At 47.9% G+C, this 23416-nt stretch overlaps 1 protein-coding gene across 1 annotated transcript; it reads right to left on the bottom strand.

The window, feature by feature from the left end:
• Positions 1-10885: 10885 nt before the first annotated feature.
• Smim20 (small integral membrane protein 20) lies at positions 10886-22918 on the bottom strand. The gene is made up of 3 exons (XM_005068768.4): positions 22673-22918; positions 12248-12304; positions 10886-11541 (listed from the first exon to the last, which is right to left on the bottom strand). The coding sequence occupies exons 1-3, from the start codon at positions 22785-22787 to the stop codon at positions 11504-11506; spliced, it is 210 nt and encodes a 69-aa protein (XP_005068825.1). The 5' UTR covers positions 22788-22918; the 3' UTR covers positions 10886-11503.
• Between the last annotated feature and the right edge of the window lie 498 nt (positions 22919-23416).

The raw sequence follows: 23416 nt of genomic DNA, 5'->3' as shown, positions 1-23416 counted from the left end.
AGCTGCATGCTCCTACCACTGTAGCTGAGCTGGTCCTGCCATAATAGAAGTGTAGGCCCTCAGACTGGGAGGTAAATTAATCCTCCTCTCTAGAAATGCTCAGCAGGTATTTAGTTACAACAGTGGGAGTCCCGAACCACCCCAAGACTTGCCTCTGTGTTCTGTCCTCTTTTTGGTTCTAAAATTCCTTCTAAAATAATTTTGTACATCACATTTAGCATGTACAACTCCTCTGCATCTTCTCCTAAACCCATGAACAGCAGTTCACCATGTACAGGGAGTTTCCAGGTTCAAGTCTCAACTGTCCACGGCATCTGGGCCTAGGCATACTGTATGTGTACATGCCATGGCATGGGCATGGAGGTCAGAAGACAATGTTGTGGAGTCTGTTCTTTTTGTCACCAGTGATAAAGCCTGACTGAACTCAGGTTGCTAGGTTTGGAGGCAAGGGTCTTTACCCAGAAAGCCGCCTTGCAGACCAGCTTGTAGAATTCCTAAGGAACTGACTCCTTTGAGGCCTTACCTACAAATGGACCCCAAAGCCTATATTTAGGAATGTGACTCAACAACCTTCATCTTCAAGCCAGGAAACTGGTTCCTTTTAGTGGAAGCAAGACTGTGAGACAAGGATCCTGACGCACAATATTTGGGAGGGGACAAAAGAAGGAGGATGTGGGGCAGGGACAAAAAGACAGCCAACCGAGGTGGGGGGGGGTGTTTCTCCACCAATGCTGCTGTGCCCAATCGAGGGGGGGTTTCTTCACCAACTTCCATCCCACTTGGGTGCGTGCTACCCGTGGATTAGCTCCCCAACCCTGCTCCACGAGAGTACATTCAGAGGCCGGGCACGAATCTACCTCTTGAGAACTGTCCTCAGACAAATGGCAGGTCAATGGAAATGTGGGTGGGTCATCAACTGCATCTTCTGGAGAAACTGGCCAAAAGGCACTGACAGTGAAAATCACCTCAGACATCTACCACTTCAGTTAGCTTTCAGGACTGCTAACCAATGAACTGGGTGCTCGGCTGTTTCAGTGAGCAGACAGCGGTCCTCTAACCTGTAGGGAAAGACACAGGAAGTGACGAGTGTCACGGATATCATTAATATGTGTGTAGACTATGAGATGCAAAAGGGAACCAAGGTGTCAAGAATGGCAGTTATGGAGTCAAGAGTGTTCCATTTTAATGTGGTGACTTCGGGCCTCTGAGAAAAGAGTTGAAGGAGACAGGGGGGAGCGTCAGGGAAATCTAGGACACAATTCTAAAGGAGAGAGCAGACTCCTTGACGTGGAAATTCCTACTGGTGCATTCCTACAGCATCGAGGTGGTGACTATGCCAGAGGCCTGGGGCATGCTCTGAGTGGCACTCAGGGCCAGAGCCCGGAGGACATCTGGGCCTTTGGTAGTTAACGCAAGTGTGTCAGGAAACACTGCTGTGTGAGGCATAGGGTAGTGGTTTATCTTGTAACCTGAAGTGACCACTCTGTAATATGGTGAAAAGGTTGAGCAAAGAACATCAACTCCATGCCCCAAGACAGATTTCTGTAGGTTCAGTAGCTAACCATAACCCCAGTCTTCCAGCTCAGCTCCCAGGGCCAGTGGTCTGGGTATGACTCCACAAGGTCTCTGCTCAAGGTCTCCATGGACTGATTGATGGAGCTGTGACCTCACCTAAGGCTTGGGGTCCTCTCCCAAGATTTTGTCCTATAGAGCATGGCCTTTGCTTGAGATTCAATGTCCTCCACAGGCTTACCTCATCCTACCTTTGCCTACTGCTCACCTACATGACTCAGCATCTTCCCCGACTCTACTGTGGCCCCTCAAAGACCATCTCTGCCTTCCAGTGTCTCTCCAACACTTCATCCGCTTGTGATTATTCTGAGAATCCCCACTCTCAACGTTTCTCTTTTAAATCTGTCCTCCATAAAAAAATGTACCGAAGGCCCTTGTGGCCTGACCAGCTTTGGAAGATCATAGCCCCTCCCCACACTTCAGCATATCTGCATATTCATGTGTGTGGGTGCACATGTATGTGGGGGTGCACGTACATGTATATGCATATGTGTGTAGAGGCCAGAAGCCAACCTAAGTGTCATTCCTAAAGAAGACTATATACCTCATCCTTGAGATAGGATGGCTCACAGGCCTGGAACTCACCAACAGGCTGGGCAGGCTGGCCAGTGTCTAGATCTTCCTGTCTCTGCATTACCAGCACTGGGATTATGAGAGCACGTCACCTCACCCGGCTTTTTCCCTGGGGGCTGGGAAGCTAGTGGGCCACATCCCCAGACTCCTCTTTGCCCTCTTGTAGGTGTACCTGGATCATTTCTCGGGAGACATAGGCCCTGGGTTGTGACTTCATTTTCTGCACACATTCACTGTGTGGTACTATGGTCGTATGTTGTGGTCCCATCATGAGACAAATACAACTGGGATTTATTTAAGCAGCATGAATCTGTTTGCTCAGAGTTCTGAGGCCAGGAATCCAGGACTGCTAATGTGCTGGCAGACTGGTTTCTTCTGCAGCCTTTCCCTTTGGTGAATGTCCTTCCCTTGTGCTCGTTCCCCTGCCTCTTCTTATAGAAAATTCTACTGAATTAGGACCCACCCTACCAACCTCATCTTCCTCTTCAAACCATCTCCAGAGTGAGTGAGGACTTCAGTATGCAGACCCATCAGCTCTGTCTGTGACGGTGTTAAAGATCTGGACACTCCAGAAACAGCTGTCCTCATCTGTTTTCCTGTCCCTTGGATGACAGCACAGCCAGGAGGCTGGGGTCTTGGGGACAGTCTGTACCCAGCCTCTGACACTACAATTTCTCACACAGATTCCAGAAGCTTGTGTTGGGCAACGGTTTGGGTAGAGTTGATTGAGAGCCAGAAAGGACCCAGAGGGCACATGGTCCATCACCAGAAACTTCAAGTGACCGTCTGGGGTTCTCTCTTCCCCTGCCTGACTTATTCCCGAACATCCTAGCCCTAACTTTCAAACGACAGGGTCTGTCCACAGCTGGGTGCTGCTGTCTTGGCTCAAGACACCGAAGAATGGTTTGTGATGAGGTGTTCTGTCTGCTGAATGACTCCACACCAAGCAAGAGGAAAAAGGTAAAAATAAAATAAAAGAAATAGCTATAAACAAACAAAATAAACAGAAAGAAAGAAAGAAAGAAAGAAAGGAAGAAAGAAAGAGAGAGAGAGAGAGAAAGAAAGAAAGAAAGAAAGAAAGAAAGAAAGAAAGAAAGAAAGAAAGAAAGAAAGAAAGAAAGAAAGAAAGAAAGAGCCACTTTGGCAGCTTTGGAAATCAGCTTGGGCTATTTCACAAGCTAAATCTCCAGAGCTGCCATTTTCCTAGTAATGTCTGAACCAGATGCAGAGTCATTTTCTCCCCTAAACACCATTGTTTTCATGTGAGCTCAACCCCATTGGGTGTTCACACAGGCTAGCAAGGTTGCATGCTGTGTGCCCTCAGGCCTGTTTGCCCAATACTCCCGTCTGTGCTTTTGAGGCTAATGGCCCTGGTGTATACCATGGTGTGCAGACTTAGCAGGAGCTGAGAAGCAGGAGGCCCAGGTTTGTCTAGATCATCTCTGCATCTGCCTTAAATGAATGGCCCCTTGTAATACAATCACGCCCCACACCTTTGCAAGACAGTGTGGGCTGGAAGAGGCTGCAAAATAAGGGGGAGGTTTTAGAAAGGAAGGGTGAGCTGTGGGTCAGCCAGAGGCTCAGAATACCACCATGGGTTACTGTCCGTTTTTTTTTTTTTAGGAGTAATTTTGCTAAATTAGAAAGCATTTCAGCACTAGCCCAACCCCCCACAGTCCTTCAGTATGAACATCTTGTTATAGTAAAAAGATTTCAAACAATAGAAACACCAGGACCCCTATCTATCCAGAGAAATGAAGAAACAGAAAAAGCAAATACAAAGCAGAAAACCTTGGGGCAGTGAAAATAAAGGAAGCCGATGTGGTTTACCCACCCAGAGCCTCTCAGCTCACACGAGGGCATTTGATTCCCTTTAATGGGCCAAATGTTCTCTCCAATCTCACTGTGAGGCTTCAAGTGAGGGACGGAGCAGGGGCCTGCTCCTTAGGCTGGGAGGCTGGGGCAAGGGGAGGGACTAAAATGCACACACACACACACACACACACACACACACACACACACACACACACACACACACACACAGACAGAGACAGAGAGAAACCAAAGATGTCACTGGCAACAATGCCCCCTGTCCCTCTTAGAGAAGGACCAGGCAGAGGACCCACACAGTATGCCCCCCAAGCCATCAGAAGGGTAAGTGGTATCTAACACCTTTTAGAAAGGGGGTAACAGAAATGCATTACAGGAAAAAAGTTTAAAGTAAAGACATAAAATAGGGATGCCATGTCTAGACTGCTGTGCTATTAATACAGTGGCAAAAATTACCCGGTTTCTTCATTCAAGCCTGTGATCTAGGCCATTGAGGAGGTTAAGGTAGGAGGGTTGTATGTTCAAGACCTGTCTGGGCTACAGAACAAGTTCAAATCCAGACCCGGCAGTTTAGCAAACTCCTGTCTCAATATTCAAAGTATACGAGGAGTAGGGTACAGATGCTACAGCTCTGGCGTAGAAAACTTGTCAACCAAGCTCAGGGCCTATGTATAACCCCAGATGGGTATAGAAAAGTGATAAAAATCCAGCCTAAGTTGGTAACAAAAAAAAAAGGCTTTAAAAATTAACTTTATTTATTCACCTATAGCCTGATTTGCTTCAGACCAAAGTGAGTCCAGGAGGCTGAGCTATATCCTCAGGGCCTGGCTTCTGTTGACTTAACTTTGATGTTAGCTTCTCTTTGTCTTTGCTTCATTGAATCAGCATGGCTGCCAATAGCTCCAAACTCCTATTTCTTTGACTACAGAAAGCAATAGGTTGGCAAGAGCAGCATATACTCATCCTGAATCTCATCCTGGAAGTTTGCCCAGTGTTCTGAATGACCTACCTGGACCACATGTCTACCCCTGTAGCATGGGATGAAGTCAGCTCCATCCACAGCAGAGACAGAAGGGGGAAGGGGAAGAAGGTGGATGTTACCAGGAACGAGGGACAGATGGCGGGTAAGACAGCTGCAAACATCTGTAAGGGTCTAGCTTTAGCCAACACTACTCTTCTTTGAGGCCTCTGAGTATAATTATTTTATTGCTTTGTTGCTTTTTAGGCAAACGATAAATATTTAATAAGTAGGTATGCTAGTGAGCAGTTAACTGGTGACTGGTCATATTTTGAGATCCTTAATGCTGTACAACACAGGCACATATGCATCAACACATATAAGAAGGCAAATGTGCAAATTATAAATAATACATACTAAAACATTAGGAAACTTTTAGTAAAATTTAAACATAATTTAAATAACTGTGTCATAGGGCTATCACACCTAATGATTCTACTGTTTCCAGATCTTTTTAAGTACCCAGCGAACATCTTGTACATACAGCTTTTTAAAAATGTACTTACCAATTTATGAAAACCCCAGGAGCAATAGCCAAACCCCAATGTGAGAAATCTCAGACAATCAGTTAAGTTCTTAGCTCTTATTGAGGTCACATGTAGCTCCAGAGAAGTCTCTTTATCAAAAATGCCAAGTGGATGCCTCCTTATAGCTCTCAGGAAGCCCAGTTAGATGAGTCCTGCTGCCACCCATCATCAGGGAGGTGGAGAAGGGTGACCCAGCTGTCACCCCCTGGCCAAGGTCCCTGGTTCAGAGGTTCCAGTCTCGGGGACCAGCACAGGGGAGGATGCATCAGGGTTCCTTTCGCTACTCTGCATGAACATGCACCCCAGCACCCCGACAGGCTTACCTCGGCCTCACTGCTCTCATCGGTTGTGGGCTATGCCTAGAAGCCAGCAAGTGCTTGGGTGGAGAACAGGGATTTTCAGCACTGCCTCTGGGGATACCTCCAACCACACCAGCCCTGGAGAGGCCCTCCTGTGCACACGGCACTGCTGGGACTCCTGGGACGGAACCACAGTGCTTGTCTTTTTCTTTTCTTCTTTCTCCCTCTCTCCTCTTTCCCTTTCTTTTCTCTTTTCTTCCCTCCCTTCCTCTTCATCTCTTTCTTGCCCTCTCCCTGTCCCTCCCACAACCCTAGGTCTCATGACTCAGAGGCTAGCCTCAAACTTGCTATAGATAACAGAAAATGACCTTGAACTTGTGATCCCCCTGCCTCTGAGTGCTGGAATTGCAGATGTTCGGTATCTGGCCTCATGTGCTGGGACCTGAACCCAGGGCTTCAAGCATGCCAAGCAAACACTCTAGCAATTGAACCACAGCCCTAGCTCTGTTCCTATCTCTAACTCTCAATTTCCTGGGGTCATTAGTAAAATATGAAATTAATGCAAACACACGGATGATGCAAGATGCAAACCAGTGTCTTCTTCATCACAGTCAAGCAGTTCTCAGTGCTCCTCCCTCCCCCACTCATGTCTGTTACTCATTCTGGGCAGGAAACAAACAGCCTACCTGCACTGCTAACCCCTATGATTAGGGTTGCTCTAGAGACAACAACCGGGATTGTTTTGAAGTCTTCAGGGAAACTTCCTGCCTAAATTTCTTCACACCTCCTCCTGAATCAAATTAAAAAAAAATCTGCCTGACATTTAAGAGTGGGCACCCCATGTTCTTAATTACCACACCCTCCATTTGTTCACTCCATCTTTGAACCGACCATCCCATTCATCAATATTGATGGAGTGCCTACTGTGTGTGCCATGACAACAGATGGAAGAATTCAGTGGCACATCAGAAAGGTAAGGCCCGTCATGTAGTGATCCCCATACACACACATCTGACATACACATCAGACAGGTAAGGCCCGTCATGTAGTGATCCCCATACACACACATCTGACATACACATCAGACAGGTAAGGCCCGTCATGTAGTGATCCCCATACACACACATCCATTTCCAAACCAAGACCCCCTTGCCGTGCAGAGCTCTGTCCACACCACATTTGGAACTCATTTGCCACATGCTGGAATTCCAGGTACTTCTCAAGGCTGCTTCCCACCACTGTAACAAAGTAGAGAGTTTTAAAAAGGTACTTTTGATGTTCTGCATTATTTTTAATCTTTATAATTTCTTCATCTCCTCTATTAACTATTTATGCCACACCTCAGTATAAATGAAGGATCTCCCATACAGTGTAAGACACAAAACTAAAGTGAGAAACCAAGAAAGAAAATGGGGTGAGGAAAACAGGATGAGGTGAACATAGTAGCCGTAGACATCCTAGAAGGTGACAGCCACTTTTAAGGTTTTGCTTATGAGGGTTTTGTCTGCGGGTAAGTTCACCACGCTTGTGCCTGGTGCTCTCAGAGACCTGAAGAGGGCTGTGAGTTGCAATGTGGGTGCTGGGAAGCAAACTCCTCTGGAAGAGCAGCCTGTGCTCTTAACCACTGAGCCATCCCCAACACTGGCAGGCAACTCTTGAAGAGCAGAGTATTTGAGTTTCCTGTCAGCCGGAGGGAATCTCCATGTTACACACTTCAGTGTTCACAGGATGAAAGCGGCAGCTGTTCAACCGTGTGGGTCTAAAAACGCAGATCCAAGTCCATCCACAGGAGGTACTGCTGGGCATTGGACAGAAAGGGGCAGGGCATGAAGGAACAAGAGCAGCTTTCTTTATTCCAGAGTTAGCTTCCAGTTTCTCCTCTCCCATTGCAACCTCCTCCAAAACCACACAGAGCAGAGCACATTCAGGACGACCAATCAGATACGGCAATGGGTCAGGTTCAACTGCCGAATCTGCAAATGGTCTGACTAAGCAGCCGGCACTCAAAACTTTCCTGGAGGCCTTCCCCGCCCATGCCCTCCTGAGTGTGGACACATAATACAACAGACCCAGTGCAGAAAGACATGCGAATGCAGACGTCTTCTGTCGGTATGGGTATGTGCTTATTTGTGGTATGTAGCATACGTAGACAGAATAGGTAAGGGTGGAGGCCACAGTAGGGTGTCAGGTGTCTCCCTCTCTCCTGGCCACCTTGTTCCCGGGACAGCCTCTCACTGAACCTGGAACTTAACTGGCGCTTGCCAATCCCCAGCGGTCTCCCATCTCTTTCCCTCATAGTGCTGGGGTTACAGGTGCGTGTGGCAATGCCCAGCTGTTTACGTGGGTGCTGGGGATTTGCACCCAAGTCCTCATGCTTGCATAACCAGTGATCTTACCTATTAAACTGCTTCCCCAGCCTCAGAAACCGTTTTGCCTCGAGAAATCAAAAAATTTCAGGCAATATTCTTTTAACCCACATGATATAACTGATGCTTTTTAAATAACGTAATTCTTTATTATTATTATTATCGCTCTCAGATTGTAATACAGTCCGCAGGTGTAATAACTCACATAAATAAACACGATTTGCAGTTTTGGAAAATGCGCTATGATAGTGTGTGTGTCTGCCTGTTCTCAAGTGTGCATGCACAGCCAAAGCAGGGTCTTGGGTGTGTTCTCCACTGCTCTCCCACTTTTACTGCCTTGAGGCAGTCTTTCTCTGAACCGTTTGGGCTAGGCTGGCTGGCCAGCTCTTGGAGCCTGCCTGTCTTCACCAACCCCCCCCCCATGCTGGGGCTAGAGGCATGCACAGCCATGCTCAGCTTCCTCCATGGGTGCTAGGGACTCAAACTGTTCTCACCGCTGCAGTTCAGTCTCCCAGCCCTAAAACTGTATTTTAAAAAGTGTAAAGGTATCCTGAGATCAAAAGGTTTAAGAAGCAATTATCTGATTTTCCCCTAAAGGGGGAAGTCACTAGTCCCAGAAAGGTGATAGTTGGAAAAGCCACCGTTCAAAGCACTTGGGAAATGATTGCCCTGCCCAGGAAATCACCAAATTAGAATCCAATGTACCTAGTCAATAGCATGCCTGTTTCCCAAATGCACCTGACTAAGCTGCCTCTTCTAAGCAAAGTGCTTCTGTCACTGTCCTCGGGGAGGAGTGCACACTAGGACTCTTGGATAGTGAGGCAGGCCCTCAGACTATCCTTCTGAGGACCTCTCACCACTCACTGGGCAGGCATAGGCAGCCCTCTGCAGTCATGTGTCTGAGACAGGGAATGCCCTGAACATCAAGGTGACTGAGGACAGAAGGCTCTCATATCACTACAAAAAGGTAGACTGAGGGCAGGGAGACAAGCCCAAGACAAAGATCTGATTCAGGAGACCACTGGGTCTGTTCCCACAGTCCTTTGCCAAAACTCCCTTAGCCCGGATGTCCTCCCAGACACGTGCCCTTGCTCAGTCATGAACAGTCTCAACTAAGCATCTGCACAATTTGACTTTAAATCATATAACTTCTTGGTGCCCCCTCCAAGGAAAACAGTAGGTAAATGCACCCCTAATTAGTCAGCTTCCTCTACTGGGCTGTTAACTGCAAGTCAATTAGATGTTGGGCAATGGCTCCCAAAAAACGATGACTTTGGTTTTAGAACTATCAATCTTATTTCTGTTTGCCAGTCATTACATAATTGGGCCAACAGCGTGTTAAGAAAATGCCGAGTTCACAATTATGAAATTATGTCACCAAGCACCTCGTATAAATAGAGACTACAGAAACATGCAAGGCTTTCTGCTAAGAAACAGACTGGCTTTTCAGTACCAAGTCATCTACCAGACTAGGGAGGCAGAGCATGGGAAGTGAAAGGGAAGGAAAGGAAAAGAGGAGGAAGGGAGATGAGGGGAAGGAAGAAGAAAGACATGGAAGCAGGGGATGGGGAAAATCAACAGGAAACTGGCACCGCCACTGCTGTAGCTCCTGGTGATGAGCCTGGGGGAAAACTGACACCCCACTAACAGCTGTGATGACTATTCTTGACCACATCTGGGATTAACTAAAATCCAAAAAGCTGAGTACACCTGCGAGGGGTTTTCTTTAGTAAGTCATTTAAGGTGCGACCCCCACCTTTGATCTGATCTCTGAGGTGGAAGACCCACCTTTAATGTGAGCACACCTTGTGGCGGCAGCCTAGATAATGGACGTGGAAGGAAGTTTGTGCTCTTTGCCTGTTTGCCCTCCCTCTCACTGGCAAGCCCATTCCTTCAGTGGCATTAGAACCTGCTTCTTTGGGGTTCTGGTGGCTACTGCAGACTAGCTGAGACATCCAGCCTTGTGGACTGAAGAACTCCTGGATTCTCGAACTTTCTGTAGACAGCCATCATTGGATTAGCTGGACCACAGCCTGTAAACCACACTAATAAATCCCTTATATTCACTCTATCAGTTCTGTTCCTCTGGAGAACTGTAACACAAGAGATGTCTCAGAAGGTGTGCTGTTTACCTTGTATACAGACAGATGACACCCCATGGACAGTACGGTGGTTCGAATGCTTGGCCCAGAGGGAGTGACACTATTTAGGAGGTGTGGCCTTGTTGGAGTAGGTATGATTTAGTTGGAGGAAGTGTCACTTCGGAGGCACACTTTGAGGTCTTACATGTTCAAGCTATGCCCAGTGTGGCTCAGTCTCCTGCTGCTGTCTGGAGATCCAGATGTAGAACTCTCAGCTCCTTCTCCAGCACCATGTCTGCCTGCGTGCTGCCCCGCTTCCCGATGCGACAGTATTGGACTAAACCTCTGAAACTGTAAGCCAGCCCCAATGAATTGTTTTCCTTTGCAAGAGTTGCAGTGGTCATGGTGTCTCCTCACAGCTATAAAACCCTAACTAAGAAAGACAGCTACTCAAGTAGAATCTTGATATCAGAATTCAGTTTACAAAAAAGTTTTACCAAGCAATGGCAGGTGCATCTCTGGGAGTTCAAGGCTTGACTTCTCTGTCAGACCTCATCTCAAACACACACACACACACACACACACACACAGAGTACAAAAACAGTACACAGCAACAAACTAAGAGAAACCATTTTAATACCCATAGTCTCGCTGCTAGCAGGCTCACCCATGATTCTACTGTGTGTGGTACATTCTAGTGTGACTTGCTTCCTATCTACTTACTTCTCAACATAGAGACTTTCAATGAGATGGTTAAGCTGTGCAGTGTATTCTTAACAGGCCGAGGATCCTGCCCTCAAACAGCTTTATCAACTGGAACATTCTCAAAGAGTCCTGCAAGGCAGCTTGGCATGGCCATTTGCATTGAAATTGTGTATTCAGAAGGAGGCAAAGCAGCAAGGCCCTTGAGCCCACAGGTTGCCTGTGTTCACGCCACAGCTTGGAAGTGATAAAGACTGCATGAGGAGCAGATCTTCCACAAACAGCCCTGCAGGCTGTTTCTGCTCCTGCAAAGGCAACAGAGCCACAAGGGTTTCCTAATGGTGTCATCTGTTCAGGCTCTCCAGGGACTTAGGGGAAGCACTGTCTTTGCACACAGTCTCCATCATGAGGGCTCTGGCTGGCAGCGTGAGTGTTCCCTCTCCAGCCATGCGGCCACAGCGAACCATCTATTGTTCCCACTGCAGAGTGCACAGGATGAAGATGCCCACTTTTCTCATCAGACTTGCTGACAGCCTCATTTCCTGCCAAAAGGATCGGACCACACTTTCAACCCTATCGAAAGAAACACAAAACCCCATCAGGATTCATTGTTAAGCATCTGAGCACTCCCCTTGATCCCAAACAAGATGATGTGGAAATGAATTTCCACGTGGCTGAGACACTGAAATGGGGGAGAGCAGAAACTGGAACCCTGTAAATAGGTGCCAAGCAGCTATGGCAGCTGTGGGGAGTTTTTAAATGGCTTAGCAACTATTCCCTATTAGGAAAAAAATGGATCTGGCCTAGGACCCACAGATTGCAGGAGTTGGGTTAAAAAACTAGAAAACCTCTCATTCTCAGCCAACTTGGATCGTTTTAAAGGAACATCCCATCCGACCCTGACGGGAGCTTTGGCGACTTCTGTAGGAAGTGAATCCCACATCAATGAACACAGTTCGCTCATAAACACTACCTCCCCATGAAGGTGGTGTTTACGGAGGTCTTGGTATAGGAGACTGCAAAGCATGTGATCTGCTGCATACTTAATTACATTTCATGCCCACTTACCAAGTGCAAAAGCTGGGCTCAGCGGCCTTGTGACAAGTACTAGGCGCTGAAATATTAGCAGGAAGCCCTGGACAGCCCTGACAAGGCAGGGACTATCGTAAAATAACCAGCAAGATCAGGTTCCCAAGAGAAGACTCAGCCCCTCTCCACACAAAGCAAGCGCTCATGCCACATGCCCCAGATGGCACTGTTTGCAAGTGTTTAAGTTTACCTGGTGGCTGCACATCTTCCTGGACAATACCAGCTCGATTTACAGCCTGCTCCTTCTCTGAGAAACACAACAGGACAATTAATTACTCTTTAGAAAGGAGGGCGGCAATTTTTTTCTATTTACAGAGCCAATTACAAAGCATATTGATGAGTGTGACTCAATTCAGAGATGCCGGTACTTGAAGCTAGGACCTATGATACAAAGAGCCACACTCAGATTAAAAAGCTCCCAGCCGACACCTTTTCCTGCGACTCAGCATTGAGGAAGGGACACAACACAACAGAAAGAACAGCTCTGAAGACATTACAAGCAGATGGCTGCTGCAAAGAAGGGACAGGAACAATTATCAAGAAAACGGTGTCTAGAAACACTCCACTGAAGGACTGGACTCCAAGCTAAATATGCTATGTTTTTGATAGGAAATAGAGCAGAAAATTAATCTTTGGGTGGGTGGCTTTGGTTTGGATAATTGAAGCTTCCCTAATTGATTGCAGGTGCTGTGCCAATTAGTGAGCTCGGTGTAGCTGCAGCAGCTAAGCCTGGCACTTTGGAGATGTCCAACAGGCAAAGGCCAAGAGAAACCAAGCATTTTATGAGTGTGGGCTTCAAGTTCCCTGACACATCTTTCTAAGTGGTTTGGAAGAAACCTGAGGCCTGTGACGACCAAGAATTATTATGTTAAGTATCTTGACAAATGGTAGCTTTTTAGAGGAAATACTTAGAGCCAAAGGATGCTGGCTCCTAAGTTGCAGTGATTAAATGCTATAATCAGACCTGTGTTTTAATGGATCCACAGTTTCTTTATAGCCACTCTCAGCTTTTATTTGCTACTAGGCCATCCACCCTGTCTACCCTCATCCGCCTGCTGCAAATACAAGAAAGGGGGCTCTGCCAACTCCAATGCTCACCGAATTTGTTTCTCTAGAGTCTCAACAGAAAGTCAATCCTAAATGATTTACCGGACAGGCTTATCAATACTAACTTTATAGGGCAATGGGGGCTATGGGAATCTTGATTCTAAGAAGAGAAGGAGAAGACAAGGAACAACGGGTCACCTATCTCCAGTGGCCTCGCTCAGACTAGCAGGCAAATAGCACACAGATGCTATGGGTCTGCAGATGCCAACTCAAGGGGACAGTGGCACCTCTAGTCACAAAGGTGTTCTCATTGTGGAAGACATCAAATCCCTCACACCTGAGCCCTAAAAGGCTGTCAACAGGGCAGTCTCAGAGATGGCTATCTCAAACATGTGCTTAACGCCAGCCAGCAAAACACCACACCACCAGGTCTCACCAGGAACAAAATGAGGTAAGAGTTTTCCAGACCTAAGATGTCTCTGATATTGTGAAAGCAGGAAGAGGTAAAGTTTGAACAATAGTCGTGAAGCATGCTAGCTGCACAGACAAAAGAAACTCAGTCATCCTGAGGTAGCAAACGCATTCTCTAAGAAGCAGGTACCACACTGCAGGGTGTGGTTGCCAGGCATCACTGGGAGGAAGCTGCTAGTTGGTAGCAGGGACAGAATGCTTAATCGTGCTCCAACCTCTTGTCATGCAGCGGAGAGCCAAGTGACAGAGTATCCCTGTCTTGATGAGTTCCTGCTAATTGCTAATGAGGTTGGAGAGGCTGAAAATTTGCTTAAACAGGCTGTAATCTCATCCTAATCTGAGTCCTTATACAACCACCTTAGTAGCCTGGCCTGGGCCTGCAAGCTAAACCAGTTCCTACAAAGTGATAACTGAATGTTAGCCCCTGATTAAATCCACCCTGATCTATTATTTCTCTGATCTATTAATGCTTTAGAAACACTCTGAGGCCAAAGCAGTCTTATGGAAATTCAGGAGACCACACAAGGACACTTTATTTGAGAATGCAGAATCTGCTAATGGGAAAAACAGAACCCAGTCTCTCAGGATTTAGCACGTTCATCTTGATGAAGTTGACAGGTTTCTATTTCATTGTCACTGGAGGAACAGCGAATATCTATGAACCTCAGGAAAGCAGGAGGTAGAAGGCGGCTTTAGCTACGGGAACAGGCTAATTACCGACTTCGGCTGTGAGCAAGTTTCCATGTAAAATGCCTAAAACCCAACTGTGGAACCAGAGTTAGAAAATTCCCTGCTCCAGTATGCCGGCAAGTCCAACTCTGCCCCCTGGTGCTAAGGCTGAGGTCTGATTTGTAGTTTTAATTGAAGCTAGTTCTTTCTAGTCAAAGGGCGATGGTGTATTATTAAAGCTGTTTATATATGCAGGTGGGCTGACTTTGTGTGGTAGTAATCTGCCTAAGTCTGAGAATGAGGTTTGCAATGGGAGGTAAAAAAAATCTCTGTATCTGGTGCTGTAGTTAACACTGACCTCACACAAACTCTGGACACCTGAGAGCAGGCTCCCTCATCAGACCCCAAGTGCTTTTCTGAGGGTGCTCTGGTAAAGGGACAACCGATAATCAGGCAGAGAAAAGCCTGAAAAGAACAGGGCCTATCTACCTCCCTATCTCCTCCAGCCACCTACAGTCTATAGGCGAAGAAAAGACAATTCACAACCTGGAGTAATTGGGACAATGGCAACATTTGGATACAGTCTCTGTACTAGACAGCTGTGTTGCATGGATATTAAATTTCTGGGATTCTTGACTATACTGTGATTAGGTAAAAGAATGTCCTTGTTCTTTGCAAAAACAGGCTCAAGTACTTAGGAATAAAAGCTCATAATGTCTTTAACCCACTCTCAAATGACTCAACAAAATTATGGTAATGACAGCAATCTAGGTGTGTATGTATTCTCTGTAAGGAAGGAAAGCAAATGCAGGGACTGTCAACCACCAGCAAATACAGGTGACAGACACAGGAATTTATGGTTCTATCCTTGGATCTTTTCTGTCACTTGAGCAAATTTAAATATGCATATATACATATATATATATATATATAAAACGCACGAAGACACATACACACATATACACACACAAACTGCAAACTAGACAGATAAAAAGTCCAATAACACGTGACCATTCCAGGATGGCTGCTTCAAGCAGCTACCTGTTTAAAAATAGCGGGACAGACTTAGGTACTTCCGTGCAGTCCCATTTGTGGCTGCTGATTAGGCTCTGCCATCCACCTACAGGAGAGTCCAGAACCCAAAGTGCTCTGGAGCAGCTGGGAACCTGAGGCCACAGGACACAGTCACCAAGTGGGAAGTAGTGACCTTGGGTACCAAATGGTCATAAATCCAAGAGGACCCAGGGACAGAATAGTGACTGAAACTCAGACTGAGGGGGACACACAGCTCCAACAGCAGGTATGTCCAGCTGGCTAAGGGCACAGAACACGGGTGTGAAGCAGCTGGCTGAGGGGACAGAACTCTGGTGTGAAGCAGCTGCTGGGACCAAATGTACCAACTGAGAATGGGCAGCTGAGGGGAACTGCTGGTGTGGCAGAAGCCACATGAAGGCTTCAGCTCACCTGAGCCAGCTAGCTGAAGGAACCGGAGGTCACTTCAATCACTGCTCTCTGGCATTGTAAACACATCTGCACACTCATCAAAGGCAGGCTGGATACAGACAGCTTTGAAATGCTGGTTAGGAAGCAGAACTTCAGCCAGTGTCTGCATTCTACTCGATTATACGGTGAATGGGGTGAAAATCATATTCTAAGCACCTGGTGTGTAACAGGGAAAATGCCTTACACGGGAGGGACTTGCACATCAAGTGATTTCTTGTAATCTTGTTGTAGCAGATATACAACACAGTTTCAGCTGGAAGCAGCAAAGGACAGCATTAAGAACACAGGTGAGAGGCAGGAGAATCACCTCCTCCCAGCTCACCATGTAACCATGTACCCCACTGTTCTGCGGCTTCACTCTTTTAGAGGCATCCTGACAGCGCATTAAGTGGGCAAGGTCAGAGATTGGGGTCTAGTGTCTAGCCAGCAATTAACATGCAGAGTGACACTAGACATGGCACCCAGATGTCAAGAATAAATGAGCTCTGGGCCTTCTGGTAAAACCCTAGGATTCTGTGTTCTGTATAACTAAATAAAACTGGGAAAGAGGAGGATTAAAAGCAAAACTGCTCTTACTCTGTCCATTCCATCATTTGACTTCAATGCCCCAAAATACATGCTGTTTTTAAAGGGCCAGACTCATAACTGGACTAGTTGTAGGATGTAAAGACGTATCAGGCTTCAAGTTATGATCCCCTAAGTCCTTGGACAAACCCCACTGCCAACAGCAATGTTTGGGCTCCCTCCAGAAGCACAACAGAACTGTGCCCACACCCCTGGCCTCAGATTATTGAGCCCCAAGGCTAACTGCCACTTCCCTGAAGTCACAGAACTTGAGCTATGGACTGACTTTGTACTCACTCCATTGAACAGTTACTAAAGTCTTGATGAGTCAGTGAGAGAGCTACAGATCACACCGAATGTCAAAATGAAGTGCACTAAGACACCTGTCACGGGTCTGCTACCTGGTGGTCACAGGTCTGTCCTTCACTGACAATGCAGTCTTCCTTCTCATTCCTGCTGCCCACTGGCTCATCCTACTGAAGCAGAGATCATAGGACCTGCCCAGCCCTCTATCCTCCACATCCAGGCTGCCCTGAGGGACCTGACACCTTGACTCTACATGGCTTTGGCCCAGTTTGAGAACTGTGGCCCACTCCTTGGGACAAGCAACGCTTAAGGAATAACAAATGTGTGTCAGAGTCCAGGAGGAGTTAACAAGCAGCTAAGGCAGGAACAAAGCAGGAAGTACATCAAGAGCTCAGGTGGAGGGACTGTCACAAGAAGGCCAGAGAAGAACATTCAAGGAGGCACTGTCCTCCTAACATCAGCTACGTAATCACTGTTAGTACAAAGTCCTTGTGGAATACTTCTTTAACTGTGTAAAGGTGTGTTGCATTTCCTTGTGGTGCACTGTTTAACTATGCAAAGATGTGTTTCATTAGTTTATGATGTATTTAGTTATGTAAGGATGTTTTGCTGTTTTACTCTGCCTGCCTAAGGCACCTGATTGCTCTAATAAAAAAGATGAATGGCTAATAGCTAGGCAGCAGAAGGATAGGCAGGACTGGTGGACAGAGAGAAAAAATAGGAGGAGAAATCTAGACTCCAGAAAAGAGGGCAGCTGCTACCCACACAGACATGGAGTAGACCATACAGAAGAGAAAAAAGGCAAAAAGCCCTGAGGCTAAACGTAGTCAAAGAGAAACAGGTTAAGTCTCCATGTCATGATTTGGGAGCTGGCTGGTGGCCCAAAGTCCTTTATTTTTCCCTATGAATAAGCTAGGATGGTTCCCTAACTGACAGTTGCTGGACCGTTCCCTAATGTCCTGGCTGTCCTCTGAGCCACACAGCCAGTCGGCTGCACTCATGTCAGCACTGACACTTTTGAGCACTCCACGGCTACCTTGAAGAAGCCACATGAAATCACAGTCACTTGCTGCCAAAGGAAAATCCCAGCTCCTGAAGACACGACTATTTCAAACAGCTTAAGCTGAACTCGCTGCCATTACAACACTTACTGCAATCTAGATGAACCTGCAATCATCCCGTTGGCCTAAAAGAGGGATTGCTGTGACTGGGCAAAAATGACATGTGTCCAGTTGGTGGGGGCAGCATTCTTTGTTAGTGTACAGGGCTGCTATGATCGGTGCAAACATCCTGTCTTGACTACACAAGCAGGATGATGTGCTCACTTTGCGCCCTGGCTGGAAGACACTCTCCTGTGTGCCCCTTCCCCGTCCCCCTTTGTGTTGCAATGTTAGGTTCCACAAAGACACACAGGTGTCCAGGCATGCATGTGGGGTGAGAGGGCAACTGCAGAGTTGCTTCTTTCCTTCTACCAGGTAGCATCCAGGAATCACACCCAGTCTTCAGGCTTGGCAGCGAGCGGTTGATGGACCATCTTGCCAGCCGCTATCAGATGCAGCTGAGAGGCAGGCAAGGCAAAGGCACCCCAGGCAGTCCGCATAATACTCGGAGAATGCGCTTCACTTACAGAGGTGTGTCACCCTGTGTCAGACAGCAGACACTGTCCCTACAGTGCCCACAACTCACCACTCCTGCACAAGTTCCTGCATCAGACCTGCTCTGTCTTCGGTTGTAGGAAGAGGTGCCTTGACTCTGTCCAAGGCTGTGGCAGCCTGATCCCAGGTGCCCAGGTCACTTCTCTCTACAGACTGTCCTCTCTCTAGCACCTTAGCCTGTCTGGCCTCTCCTGGTGTCCCTGTGCCTCCCAGCTCAAACTGAAAGCAAAACCTCATTCTCCCTAGTCCCTCTGCCTGTTTCAAGGGTTGGCATGCCACTGACAAACATCTTTAAATGTCCACTTAACAGACTGCTTGCTTACTCTTGGATCTGCTGCAGTCTTCTTGCTCACTTTCAAACCATCAAAAGCACTAGCCAACAGCTTATTGTTATCATCTCTTTTATAAGCCTCACAGATACTTTCACTTATTTCTGCTTCCAAGCAGCCTAACCTTGAGGCCACACCTCTTCCACAGAGAGCTGCCTTCTTGATGCCAGGGGTTCTCTTTAAGCCTCTCTATGGCCATTCCTCCTGAGGCTCCTTTGTGGGCTCTTTCTCTGCTCAGCACTTCTCAGCTCTTTACACACTGGCGCTCTGGGCACTGCATCTTCCCAGCGTGGAACACTGGCCACAGTCCCAATCTAGTGCACCGACTGTCTTGGTGCACACTGCTGGTGCCCTCACCCCACTGCAGAATGGGTATGGTTCTGCCCCTGGGCAACCTCAGAAGCACATGGGTGCCTAGCCCTCCAGCTGTCCAAAATGGCACCTATTCATCCTCATCCCTCCAACTAATGCCTTCCGATTGGTTGCTACCATCACCATAACCATGTTCCCGTTTGCTGGAGACAGGGAGATAGGAACCATTCTCCCTCATCCTTGAGGCATGTGGCGGTTTGAATAAGAACAGCCCCCATAGCCTCCAGTATTTGAATGGTTGGTTACCAGGGAGTGGCACTATCTGCAAGGATTATAGGTATGGCCTCTTTGGAGGAAATGTGTCACCGGAGGAGGGCGTTGAGATTTTTTAAAGCCCACGGTGGGCCCAGGGGCTCATAGTCTTTTCCTGAAGCCTGCAGATCCAGATATAGAATGTTTTACATATCTCTCCAGCACCACGTCTGCCTGTGTGCCGCCATGCTCCCCACCATGATGATGATGGACTAAACCTCTGAAACTGTAAGCCAGCCCCAATTAAATGTTTTCTTTTATAAGCACTGCAGTGACCGTGGTGTCTCTTCACAGCAACAGAACCCTGAGGCAGGGCTCATCAGGCACAAGTCCCTACACACTAGTCCTTCAGTCCCAGAAGTGTTCTGGTATAGGCTGGGTGCCATTTCCTGAGGGGGGAGGGGACACTGCTTCTCGGTACCCAGTCTTTCTGCCTCTAGATGCTTCAGGTCCCTCCTCCCTATAGTGGCACTGAAGTGTATCTGGTCACCTTGTTAAAACACTTCAATAACCTCCACTGGCTGGACTTTGAGGATAACAGTGGGGTAACTGCAGGGCTTTAATTAAGCAAGCCAGATGACTGCACTTGAAGGACAAATGGCAGGACCAGTGCCAAAGACCTGGAGGGCTCCACATTTCCTAACCAAAACAGCTCCCCGTTACGAATTCTCACCAAGCCAGGTGTATTTCAGAAAGACCTCAACTGGGGCCAGCGGGATGACTCAGCCAGCGAAGCGCTTGCCAAGCAAGCCCAATGACCTCAATTCACTCCCACAACCCACGAAGGCAGGTGAGAAATGACGACTGCCACACATAGGCTGTGGTATGTGCACCCCTCAACAACACTCAACAACACATTTTCTTTAAAGGTTTTACAAAAGAATACAGTGCACACAAGAAAGGCATGAGGGACGCATAGAAGGACGAAGAGCTGTCGACTAGACAGTGGCATTAGCCAGCAAAGGAGCAGGACACACGCCGGGCTAGGACAACATGCAAGATGCGCAAGGACGGGACAGGGTGAGGCGAGAGACAGGGGACAAGGTGCAGGGGCCACCCACACGTGCATCTGAACTGCACCCGGCACCAGTGACAACCAAATCTGGGTTTGGAGTGTGAGAGAGGAAAGTGGCTAACTACTCTACACATTAAAACGTGAATGCACTGAGGTGAACACAAGCTCACCCACACAGCAGGCTCCCGGTTCCTATCCCAAGCTCACACAGAGCCAGCTGGACATGCTCACTGCTGGGTCAGCCAGGCATCTCATTCTCGCCACCGCCGTCCCAACACCTCCATCTCGTTCCTCACCAAAGCCCTGTTTTTCGTACAGTTCCCGATACGAGAGTACACTAGGCATTTCTACAAGTAATACTTCACTTAATTCACCCCAAATCTGTATATTCAGTCCAGTAAACAGCACCATCACGGTGGGGGAGGGAGTGTGCAAGATCCAGAGTGAGGAAATGCCTTGCCTGCAGGTGATTTAACTAACAGCTACCACAAAGCGTTATTATGAGCACCAAGTGGCTTAATAGTTGAAGTGCCTGGAAGAGTGCCCCCCCCAATAAACCCTTCTGATAAAAATTAGCTGTTTAGTATTTGCAGCTTCTAGAGCTGGACTTGAGCCAGAAGGTCTGCTATTGGTTCCCTTAGGAAAACCCTTTCTGAAGACAAGAGCGTAATTCTCAGCTACTGCGCTTTGTCCTCTGTGAAGAGGGGTTTGCTTGTTTCTGGTAAAAACTAGCTGTTTAGTGTTACTTACTTTTTGAAAGATCTAGTTATGACTTAAGTGAAAGTTGGCTGAATTAATCAAAATAAGCTAAAAAAGTGAGCAGGTGTAGACAGTCTTAAATCTAAAAACACAGCTATCATAGCTATTCTTGCAAGACATTCACCCCAGAGCCTGACGTGCCTGCCTAAAGCAACGTGGACAAGGAAAGCCTGGGGAGTCTTCCTGGAAGCCGTGTAGGAACACAGGGCACGATTCCTCTTCACTGGCTGATTGAGAGCGAGGTCTCTTGGCCAGGGCAACCCTCACACTTTGACACTTCCTCACAGGTGACTTCTATGGACTGTGGAGAATTTATCCGGAATCCTACCCGGCAGATACTACTAGCCTACTCACATCCTCTTCGCTCCCTTAGCTGCGACAAGCGAACCCCTCTTCACACCGAGTACAAAGCACACTGGCTAAGAACCACGTCCTGTCCTCAGAAAGACAGAAACAGCCCAGGGCAGGGATCCAGCGAGGGAGGAGAATGGAGACAGTTTCTGCAGGACCTTACACAAGCCCATGTTCCCTCCACACACGGCGCATGCGGGAGGACTTGAAGCACAGAGACCATCCCGGTCTGGGCTGATGAAAAGAAGCTGCCAGCAGACCCATGTGTGTGTGCTTTAAAATGCTCTGCCTCCTGGAACCAAATGCTACAGCGCCGGAGATGGCAGAGCATTTGCATGGCTCTTCAAATCGCCAAGCTTCAGCCTCTGCTAATATTCCCCAGGGGCTGGGCTGGCCCTCTTCCATCTTCAAGATGATTCAGGGTTCCTGGAGAACAAAATGAGCCTCTAACGCCTCATCTCTCCTCTCTGACAGATGGTTTCAGATGTATCAAAGTGCTAATCCTTGCTGAGGTATGGGTCTCCAGGAAGGAGAGTTTGGCTTTTAGAATGATAGGACCTGAATGATTAAGGAGGAAAATGACTCCCCAGACATCCGCCATTGTCATGTGAGCAACCAGCTTAAAATGAAGGAAACCAGCAGAACCTGAAAAAACGATTTGAGGAAAAACTCAAAAAAACCCAGGTTAACAGTTTAGCTTTGAAATATTTCCACTCCAAGGCATCTCAGGGGATGGAAATGAAGCGCAGTAAAAACACCTTTCAGTTCAGGATGATCAAGGCTCCTGTCTGCCTCCCACTGCAACACATTCTAAGCCTGGGTGGATGGAGGGGACTCTGGAGACACAAGCCTGCCTGGGTTGGTACTATTTCCCTTACCACGTCCTAGCTGTGTGACCCCATCTGTAAAATGGGTAGCACCTGCCTCAAGGGAAGGCTGTGCAAACTCAAAGATGCAGTATATGCCTAACCTGACACACATTAAACACTCACATATATGCATATACATGTGTGTATATATTAACTGTGTGTGCACTAGTGTTTTGTGTCGACCTGCTATGTGCAGGCTGCTTTCATATACATCAGCACCTCTATGACTCATAAGATGCTCCACAGGTCTCTATTTGGAGCCTGAACATGGAAGGTGAACATCAGAGGTGAGGCCATTTGTCCGAGGTCACCCGCTGCACAGGGAGAGCCTGGGATCCGGTTGGCCTCCCTCCTAGGTCCAGCTCCTTCCTCCTCCCTCCTAGAACAGATAGGGTAGTGGGATGAGGGCGTAACGCTGGGGCTAGCCACCGCGCAGGGTCAGAGGTCACTCACGGTATTCCTCCAGCCTCATAAGGGGCCGGAAGTAGATGGGGTAGAAGGCGGCGCCGACCAAGGAGATGAAGCCGCCAAATATGAGCGCGGTGCGCAGGTTCCGGGCCGAAGCCATGGCGAAAGTGGGGGCTTCAGGGCCCCGGGAGGCCCGACACGCTCGCTCAGAAACCCGATACCGGCCTCAAGGTCGCGACCTGGCTCGGAAGAGGCGGAGCAGCCTTTGCTTCCGGGACCTGGTGTAGGGCGGAGTCTCTGGGCTGGGAGGCGGGGCTTGGGCGAAAGACACCCCCGCGGGGGCGGGGACACCAAGGAAGGGGGAAGAATACGGGGGCGGGACCTCGGATTAAGCCCCGCCTTTCCCGCTCTCTGGCTGCCCGGGTGTCCGTGCAGGACGCTGGTAGCTGATGCAGATATCCCTTTGGCAGCGTTCCTTTCCCGAGGTTTCTTTTTGTCCCCTCAATCTCCCTTGACCTGGGTCCTTCCTCATCTGCTCCAACCACCACCCTCCTGCTTTGCTCTCCCTTACCAACCACACTTTCCCATCCTGCCCCCTCAGTATTTGATATCTGGTGACTGTCAGCTATGAGAGACTTTGGGTGAGTCATTAGACCTCCCTCTTTGAGAAATGTTTGTGGGCATGAGTCACAAAGGAACAAACAGCCTGGTCCGGAGTGGTTTTCAAGGTATTTGCACAATCTAAGTCACTGAGTCTAACGAACCATGTAGCCTTCATGGAGTATGTTT

Source organism: Mesocricetus auratus, unplaced genomic scaffold, assembly GCF_017639785.1.
Source record: "Mesocricetus auratus isolate SY011 unplaced genomic scaffold, BCM_Maur_2.0 Super-Scaffold_100006, whole genome shotgun sequence".
Taxonomy (NCBI): Eukaryota; Metazoa; Chordata; class Mammalia; order Rodentia; family Cricetidae; genus Mesocricetus; species Mesocricetus auratus.
The sequence above is the reverse complement of the archived record's forward strand: the minus strand, read 5'-3'. Positions and strand labels throughout refer to the sequence as shown.

Excerpts from the sequence above, each read along its gene's own strand:
- Smim20 (XM_005068768.4), bottom strand. The coding sequence starts at position 22,787 with ATGGCTTCGGCCCGGAACCTGCGCACCGCGCTCATATTTGGCGGCTTC. Across the intron at positions 12,305-22,672 it reads TATGAGGCTGGAGGAATACC|AGAAGGAGCAGGCTGTAAAT; the intron begins GTGAGTGACCTC and ends TGTGTTTCTCAG. Across the intron at positions 11,542-12,247 it reads GGAAGATGTGCAGCCACCAG|GGTTGAAAGTGTGGTCCGAT; the intron begins GTAAACTTAAAC and ends TTCTTTCGATAG.